We start from the raw sequence: 9,223 nt of genomic DNA, 5'->3' as shown, positions 1-9,223 counted from the left end.
AGAACTAAGATGGGTTTATACTGGAACCTCCAATGACCAGATGTATATAGAGATTTACAAAGATTTTTATATTAATTTAATAAAACAAATTCTCAAATAGAACAAAATAAACACCTAATGAGCCACTTATGTATAGAATGCCTGTGCCCATCAGCTCGTGTTCTTACCTTGGGCCCTCTTACCTGCCAAAACCTACAAGGCCTGAAATCTGTAGCCACCACACCCCGTGGCCATAAAACTCTAGCGCCTGCCTTCCATGGAATGCAGGATCTGCGGAGGCCTCTGCTGCTTGGCCATCAGCACCCTGGCTGCCCCCAGCACTCTCACTTTGGCCCTTCCTTCAGACAAGAAAGGCACTGCCCTCCTTCCTCCCCAAGGAGAGACACTCCCTCATGACTGTCACCAGTTGGCACAATTCCTGCCCTGCTCAGGCATCAGCAGACGATTGTCTGGCCACCCGTGTGGCCCCCTGGTGGCCCTCCCTGGAAGAACACCGAAGTCACAGCTCTTAGCAACCACAGCCATCCCCTTTTCCAGGAACTGCACCCTAAAGAGAACTGGGTGAATGCAGCAGCCCGGTGGGCTGGGAGCCACCGGGCCCCTTCCCACACATCCTACGAGGGACTGGGAAAGGGCCCAGACCCATTGGGGCGGCCAGGAAAAGGGTGGAGGGTACAGGCTTTCATCATTCCAATGCCTCCCAGAGAAGATCCGACTGAAAGAACAGACCAAAACCCCTCTTTTTCTTTAGAAAAAAGAAGAAGATTTAGAGACAATGGAGAGGTGAAGCACAGCACGAGCCCAGCTGGGAGAGGGGCCCTGGGGGACGGCTCAATCTGTAGGCTCCCCGGGTGGGGGTGATTCTATCAAGCACTGCACGTGGACTTGGAGGTGAGGAGAGAAGCAGAGAGGAGAGAGGCAGAGGGAGGGGCGGGGGAGGCCAGGCTCCCCTCCCACTCTGCCCCACACAGCCCAGTCATAACCGCCCCTCAGGGGTTCACACCATCAGAGGAGGAAATATGTGGCATTTTTTGATTTAAGAACATGACATCACTCTGCCACAGCTGTAGCCATGCCCCAGGGGCCCCGGGCAACCCCCGGCAAACCCCAGGAGTGGGGGCTGGACATGCGCCCCCAGCCTGGTCCCTGCCTCCTCTCTAGACACTTTCATGCAAAACACACAATGAGGAGTGAGTGCTCCAAGGAGCCCTCTAGGCTTTGGAGCTCTGCTGGAAGCCTCGAGCCCACACGTGGGCACGGAGGCTCTGCCCCCAGCAGCAGGCAGGGGACATGCCACCACCAGGCATGATTGGCGTCACTGTTCCTCCGGTTCTACCTCATCCTCGTCTAAGGACAACACCCCAGAAGAAGCCACGTCAGAGGCTTGCTGCTGCTGTTCCCAGCGGCCGACCGGTGGCGGACAGAGTGGCTGGCAGTCCTCGCAGGGGGCTGGCTCCTCCTCGGTGGGGGAAAGGCGAGACTCTGGGAGGGGTGAGTTGTAGGGCGAGTCCTGGGCCTCCAGTGGGCCCAGGCTGCGGAAGGCACTTTCCCGGCTGGGGGGCAGTTTGGCAAGGAGCAGCTCTTCGCCCAGCAGCTGGGAGGCCAGGCGGGCCGGGGAGCCCAGCAGCCCGTCCTCCAGGCTGCACAGACTGGAGCACAGGGTGTCCGGGGACACGGTCTGCGAGCAGTCGCTCTCGGGCTCCACGGAGCCCTGGCGCAAAGGCCGAGAAAACCGGTGACCACTGAAGAGGTCCTGAAGGTGGGGTCCCAGGGGCAGCTGCCCAGCCATGTCTGTCGGGGGAGAGAAAAGAAGACAGTCCTGCTAGCCCCATCTCAGTCGGCCACCCTGGAAGCCACATTCTCCCCACTCTACCTGGACACAGCGCTGAGGACAGTGGCTAAGAGCCAGGGAGCTTGAGGCAAGTCACTTAACTTCTGCTTCAATTCCTTAATGGTGAATTGGGGGTTCTAATATACCTACCTTGTGGGGGTACTGAGAGAACACAGTAAGAAAGCAATAAATGCAGGGATACCACACGTGGTCGTGCAGGCTGTTCCCTGCACAGGCGAGCCTGTCCAAGCCAGTGGGTGAGGGCTGAATTTCAGCACACCCTGGCATGGGGCTGTGCCCACTGGAGAAAGGAGTGCCTTTTTCAAATCTACACAAAAATTCCACATGGGCTAGTAGTGGCCTTGGGTAAATGTTAGTTATTATCATTAAATCAGGGGTCAAAACAGACCTGGAACTCAATTAAACAAAAACACCGAGGCTCAGGTCCGTCTTGGTCCCGGGCATCCAAATCAGTGCCCTGGGGACCACAGCAGCAGTCTCCAATCTGCTCTGATGTGCTGCCTACCTCTGAGAACTTGTTAATTAGCTAGAGGGGTGGGGGTGTGGGGTGGCAATCTTCAAAGGCAAAGGGGTGGGGGGATGGTAGCCTGGGAGGCTTGAGCCCAGAAGCTACAGAGAAAGTCCGCCATGTGGTCGGTCCTGAGAATGGAAGATGAAAGGAGGGCCTTGCCCAGCTGCACAGCCCCGCAGGGCCCCCTCTGCAAGCAGTGGCAGAGAGACAGGCCCAAGGCTTGGAATGCAAGCAGGATGCTGAGCTGGAGCCAACAGCCCTGTGGGCAGCCCAGGCCCAGGCCCAGGCCCAGGCCCAGCAGGCTTCCTGTCTGCCCGAGGCCACAGCCCCCTGAGGTGCTGCTGTGCTGTTGCACTCGCTGCAGCCAGCCTGGGGGCAAGATACAGCAGACCCTCCCAGAGATGGGGCTAGTGAGGTCTCTGGGCAGGGTGTTTGTTTGTTTGTTTGTTTGAGGCCTGAAAGGCCCAACTGCAAAGACAGGCAGAGAAGGCTCAGCACCCTTGAGAAACTCCACTGCCACCTGCTGACTGCCCCCCACGGGGGTGGACAGCCTTTCTGCCCATGGAAGGTCAAGGACTGCCTGGACAGAGTCTGCCTCTCTTGCTCTCCTTCCAAAGGCTGAGGACATCTGGATCTCCCCTTCAGAGGCTGAGCTCTGAATCAGAGGGCCTATCAGGCAGCTCCACCCCAGATGGCAGCACTAGCAGGACATGTCCCCCTCACCTGAGTCAGTTCCCCCAACAAAGTCCTCATCATAGGATTCATCGGTAGAGTCCTCACCATCCACTGACGACCACGCCCGGAGCTTGGCTTCTGCAATGGCAAATTGCTCAGCCACTCCTGTTGGGGAGGACATGGAATTCATTTGCAGAGGGAGCTAAGATTAGGACTCAGTTTGGAGACAGGAAAGGGAAGACACAGGGGGAGGGAAGGACTCCAGCCCCCACAGCAGGCCCAAGGAGATGAGAGAGTGTATCCCTATCGACAAAAGCGTGGCTGATCCTCTTTCTGTCACTCACCCGCTGCAAAGCGAGCCTCTTGTTCACCCTCACTGAGATCCGAATAGGAGGAAAACGCTGATTCCAAGGCAGCAGGCGAGTCACTTGGCTTGCTCCAGCCCTTCCATTCAATGAGGTGAGCCACACGGCCCTGGGCCATGGCGGTAGGCTTGGTCACGTGGTCCTTCACCACCTGGGAAATACCTATAGGTGGGGCAGAGTCAAAAAGCTTGGTAAGAGCATGGGTCAGGGAGCATTTGGGAAGGGAATTAAAGGGTGATGGTAATGAAGGTCCACATGTGCCTTTGTGGGGAAGGACGGGGCTGGGATTCACCCGAGAAGGAGAAGAAAAAGGAGAGGGCAGCAGGAGCTCACAGGAAATAATCCCCAAGGACATGTGCAAAGGGAGAAGAAAGGGCCAAATGGCCAGGGGCATGGGAGCGGGGTGCATACCATGCAGGGAGGATCTGGCCAGTGCAGCAATCTCCTGGATGGTTAGAGCTCTCCGGGACTTGGGCAGCATCGCGACTGTGTCTCCAACATTCACCTTGGGTAACAGTATCAGAGGGTGAGTACTCCTCTGACAGCAGTGTCCTCGCACATGCCCAACCCCCACCCAAGGCATCAAGGGGATACAGGAGCTGGGAAGAGATGCTGGGGCAGCGCATGTGTCCCACCGGCTGCTGGGATATGTAAGAGGGTAAGAAGCCAGGACCAGCAAACTATGTCCTCCCAGGGAGCAATGGAGACATGGGCAGGCCCAAAAGAGCAGAACTGCAGCTAACCCTGCACCTTCCCAGCTCCTAGAGGGGAAGAAAGCAGGTCAAGAAGAACCATGCAGGGTCTTTGAGAAAAGAGGAAGGGAGAAGGATATAGCATCCAGGTCCCCTTCCTTTTGCCCCTCTTCTTTCAGTCTTCAGACCCACATACTGTCTGTAGAGCCTACCAGGGCCACAAACTCAGCATGACCAAGACAAAGCCAACACCTTCTCCCCATGTCTGGCTCTGCCTCCAAACCTCCCTACTTTGCATCACCCTGCCATTCTCCTATTCATCCTGGCTCCAAACCTCAGCATTACCATCAGTTCTCCTGTGAGCTTTCCTCCTCTGTACCTGTTGTTAAGATGTAATGATGAATCTCCAAACTCCCTCTGATACTATGCTCATCCTTTGCCACAGCCCTTCCTCAAGCCCTCAGTGCCCCTTGCCCAGATGAGCACAGTGGTGGTCCCCCAAGTTTGTCTGACTCCATGCTATTTGTCAGCCTAATATGTTGTGTAAGTGTCCCCCTTCCCATGTCTGCCTGGTGCTTGCTTTCTCACCTTTTGGGTCTTGGCTGAAATATCACTCCCTCAGAGAAGCCTTCCTGGATACCCTGCCAGCTGTCGACCCTCCCTCTGTAGTCTGTAACAAGTCACCCTCCTCTATCAACATATCCCATGTATGTGACTATGGTCTATTTTGTGTGTTTCCTTATTTCTTGTTCGTCTCCCTCACTGGTCTTAAGCTCTTTCAGAAATACAGTCTCTTTTGGTCACTGATGCACACCTTTGCTCTGTGCCTGGTACACAGTAATCTCTCAAAATACATAGGCCAAATGAGCAAAGCAAGGTAGGGATGTAAACGATTTTCCTGGAGTGCAGCTGGTCACAACATGCCCTTATTTAAAATCTTTTCTGGGCTCCTCCACTGTCCAATGAAGTGCAAGCTCACAGCCAGGCCCTGAAGAACTCTGTGCGGCCCTGCCTCCTTCCAGGCCTGCTGGCAACCCACTACTGACCTCCTCTGCCCAGTACAACACACTTCTCCACTTTCCTTGTCAGCAAGCAGCCCTCATGCCTTCCTCTAGGCAAAGAAACCCCGCTTTTCCCTGCACTAAGAATGCCTTCTTTGCCTGACAAAAAGGCCCCCTAACATTTAAGGCCTGACTCAAGTACCACCTCCTACTGTGTTTTCAGTCCAGTTTTCTCTGTATCTTCTTCAAACCCACCCAACCCCAGCATTATCCTTGCATCACTCCTGAAGGGTCTCAGGATGGCAGGGCCTGAGTCTGTTTCACCTGGGTTCCTACCTCCACCCTGCACCTTGCTCTGTGCTCCTTGGCAAGCCCAGGCAAATGTTTGCCTCAATGAATGAATGAATGAATGAATGAAGTCAGAGGTCCGGGTCTCCTCCCCAGCATTGCCTAGCTCCACTCCCTCAATTCCCACCCCTCACAAGAGGGGCTCCACCTGCCCCTCGACCTCAGGCCCACCCGCTCTGTCTCTCCCCTTCGGTACCTGGTTGACAGGGCCCCCAGGGTGGCGCCGGTAGCCTGTGGCCGGGCGTGGAAGGAGGAGCACCTGCTGGGTGTTTCCTGGCTGGCTCTCCCTCCCTCCCCTCACTCCCCCTGGCCGCCGCCATCCGTGCCAGCACTCCGCGCAGCTGCGGCTCAGGCCCAGAGAAAAGGTGTATGTTTCCCTGGCAACCCATCACCATGCAACAGGGTCTCCCGGGATATGGCCCGGGATGCGCTGACGTCAGCGCCAAAGGCGCAAGCAGCCCTCCTGGCGCTGGCGAGGCGCCGAGCAGAGCAGACCGGCGGGGGCGGCCCTACTGCCGGCCGGATAGCGCCTCCGCTCACAGGCAAAGGGAGCCAGAAACAGGCTGGTGAGGCGGGGGTGGGGGATACAGATCCCCTTCATGTGGATGCGGTTCCCCCTTCCCCCTACCAACACCAGGGCCCAGCACCTCCGGCAAGTCCTGGCTGTCCACGGAGGAAGGGCGAGAGGACCGGCTCCAGCCTCGGAGGGTCCTAGCGGATCCCAAGGAAGACAGAGAGAGGCCCCGAGGAAGTTCGATCCACTCCACAGCCCACGCGGGGTCCGAGGCCACTGGGGAGTGGGGGAAAGGCTGTTCAGCTGGATTCCCACTTCTGCAAAGATCCCCCTCCTTCTTCATCCAGGGTTGCCATATCATTCCTCCTCAAGCCCTCCCCAACCTTACAGAACATCAGCAACCACCTGGTGCTCTCAACTCTAAAAGCTCCCATCCGCTGCCCCTAACCTTTAGGCTCCTGGGGTCGTTCTGTGGCGGCCACTAGCCATCTTCCTCCACTGGATATATTTTGTCATCAATACCCTCGGGATGACACTAAACTTTGATAAATTCTGAATCTTCTCCCGTTTCTAGGCCTATCCATTCCTCTTGGAAAGCACACCTCATTCTTCCACCGCCATCACCGTCCCCCTCCCCACCACTGTCTGGGACCCTTTGCAGGCTCGCTGCCTTCCTTCTCTCGGTTCTTCCTTCTTGCCAGACTCAGCCGGTATGCAGCCCTTTACTCTTCTTCTCTGACAAACCCATGCGTTTTCTTTCGCCCCAGTCCCCTAAGGCTGTTTCCTGATGTCCCGCCTGGCCCCAGCCTGATTGTTCCTGTCTCAGCCTGGTTCCCAATATCTAAGCCAAAGTAATTTTTCTCTCGCCACCTGAGCACCCGACTCTTCAGCTTCCCATCACCTCCCAGACTACATCTACAGTCCCTGGTCTCACCTCTGCGACTTGTCTGACAAGTCCATCGTCCTCCAGGCCCTTCACGCTGCCACAGGAACATTTTCCCCAGCACAGAAATCATAGGCATGCTGGCTGTGTTGATGCAGAGAACCAAAAGCCCAGAACTGCTCCAGGCTCAGCTCCCAGTTCTATTCCTATTTTGGTTCCGGATGCTGAGCCAGTCCCCTCCCCGCTTGGAACCTGTTCCTAGTCACATAAGGAGAATGCTCCTGCCTCATGGCTTTGAGGAGGTGGGAGTGCCAGGGGCCCAGCCAAGCTCTGTGGAGCTCGGCAAGCTGAGGCTTGTTCCCTAGACAGTGCCAACAGGCAATGTATATCACAACTGACCTTTAACTGGAGCAGCCGTCTCTGTCCCTGAGCCTCAGCCTGCTGGTGGTCCCCAGAAATGCTACCAACCAGAAGGAAGACACAAGGTTATAGGCCATCCCTGGCCCCAGCTGGTACCTAATCAGGGTTCTTGATGCGAATCCTGAGGTCAGCCAAACTCTCCTCTGACTATAGGAAGGAATGACCTCCTGAACTCCAAGCCTTTCAGGGCCAAAGGGGATCGGAGCAGCAGCCTGCTGCTTCTCAGCTTCAAAAGCCATGAGGTTAATTTAGGACTACAAATCCCAGAATTCCTCAGGGAACCCAAGAAAAATACTAATCTCAGAGTCTTGGTTCCGAAGAACCTCAAGTACTAACCACACTAAGGTCTGTGTGACTGACCACCTGCCCTAAAAGCCCAGGACCCATTCGAAACCTAGCCCTCAACATCATAAGTTCCTACCTGGCCTTAGGCTTGGAGAAATCCATGACACTGGAGTAAAGTAGGCTGGCCAACCTCAGATGCACAGGACTAAAACCAGGCCCCAGCATGCACCATCCATGGGCACCAAGGCCCAAGCAAGAGTCAGCAGTTGTAGGAAGGAAGACCTGATGGCCTGCCTCTCTCTGGGCTCCTGTTTCCCTCCACAGGGTAGGGTGATTTTTTGTTGTTGTTGAGAGTGGGGGAAGGGAACTAAAAGAGTTGTGAGAGGTGATCAGCTGCTCACAGGTGCCCAAAGTGAGGCCTGAGTCCATTTGACGCTGAAGTGGGGAGTAAGATTTAATTAAAAACTCCTTGGTAGGGTACTTGGCTAGCACTTGCAGGCTTAAAGGGGTTGGGACACAGCTGGGGAAAGCAGATTCCCAGTCTAGGGACACCCCCAGCGCTGCGAGGAGAGGTGCAGGCAGAGCGGGGTGAGTGTATGTGGGTGGACAAAGACAGTCACCATGGGGTGGAGAGAGTCGATTAGCCCTTTCCCAGGCCAAGCGCCTCCTGTCACCCTCAGCAGTGGAAATGCAGGCGGAAAGACACGAGTCCACCCTGCAGAGTCCAGAAGCAGGGAGGCCACAGGACAGAGCCCCAGTCAATTTAGCCCCCTCCCAGCTCCAGCCAGCTCCCTCCTCTTGCCTGGCCCGCCTCCCCGGTGCAGGCTCCTCCCTTCCAACACCGGCCCCTTCCTCAGGGCCCCCACCCACCCGCAGCCGGCGCACCCGCAGCCCGACTCCCCAGCCGGTGCCCGGCCTCTGGCTCTTACCCTGACCCGCCGGGCTCCGAGAGCCAACACAGCCCATGGCCGGGCACCCAGGCACGCTAGCCCGCGCTCGGGACCCGGGCCATCGGCTTACCGAGGGTCGAGCCGCGGCTGCCACCGGGGAGGGGAGAACCCGGGAGGGGAGGGGGTGGGAACCGCGTCCGCCGCCGCTCCCGAGAGAGGGAACCGGGCCGGTGACGCCAGCGCGGGGGCGTGGCCATCGCGTCACCACCCAAAGCGGGCGGGGCCGAACAGGCGTCAGGGCCACGCAGCAGCGGCCAGAGGGCCAGAAGCCGAGTACTGAAAAAGCTTGCCCTGTGCTCCCAGGCCCAACTGCAGAACCACTTAAGGTGAACACAAAGGGAGAAGGGGAGGCGACAGGCGAGCACTCGCTGAGCCCGAGTTTCCAGTAACACTGTACGAGGCAAAAGATCTCTTTGAAGCCAACCCCATTTTATAGATGCAACCTTGTAACCGTAAAGGACTTCCGAGCTGTCCCAGGACCTTCTCCATGGAAGAGAATTTCAATCACATTGATAGGAGAAACCAGCCAAACACTAAAGTACCCCACAGCTATTTGTGTCCCTGTCCCCTCCTAATCAACAGGACACCCAACCACCATCCACTTTGAGGACCAAACCCTCCAAATGACTCCCAGCTCCTGCAATAAGACAGGGGATACAAGAGGGGTGCCAGTTCCGAATGAGGCTGCCCACCGATGCATACCTTCTCCAGAGAAGGCCATAAAGCA

The 9,223-nt window shown here is 56.7% G+C and overlaps 1 protein-coding gene across 9 annotated transcripts; it reads right to left on the bottom strand.

Moving 5' to 3' along the window:
* Nucleotides 1-59: 59 nt before the first annotated feature.
* FAM131A (family with sequence similarity 131 member A) lies at nt 60-8,751 on the bottom strand. 9 transcript variants are annotated; one of them, XM_036017787.1, is made up of 9 exons: nt 8,476-8,751; nt 7,683-7,981; nt 7,241-7,301; nt 6,893-6,985; nt 6,092-6,234; nt 3,815-3,908; nt 3,383-3,565; nt 3,087-3,203; nt 60-1,791 (listed from the first exon to the last, which is right to left on the bottom strand). In XM_036017787.1, exons 4-9 carry the CDS (start codon nt 6,978-6,980, stop codon nt 1,316-1,318), a joined length of 1,101 nt encoding a protein of 366 aa, XP_035873680.1. In that variant the 5' UTR covers nt 6,981-6,985; nt 7,241-7,301; nt 7,683-7,981; nt 8,476-8,751; the 3' UTR covers nt 60-1,315. The 9 variants fall into 9 exon arrangements, with proteins under 9 accessions (XP_035873680.1, XP_028360425.1, XP_028360426.1 ...); XM_028504624.2 differs by lacking the exon at nt 7,683-7,981; XM_028504625.2 differs by lacking the exon at nt 7,683-7,981 and having other exon boundaries at nt 8,567-8,751.
* Nucleotides 8,752-9,223: the final 472 nt, after the last annotated feature.

Source organism: Phyllostomus discolor, chromosome 2 (assembly GCF_004126475.2).
Source record: "Phyllostomus discolor isolate MPI-MPIP mPhyDis1 chromosome 2, mPhyDis1.pri.v3, whole genome shotgun sequence".
Classification (NCBI taxonomy): Eukaryota; Metazoa; Chordata; class Mammalia; order Chiroptera; family Phyllostomidae; genus Phyllostomus; species Phyllostomus discolor.
This window is presented reverse-complemented; position numbering and strand designations above follow the sequence as displayed.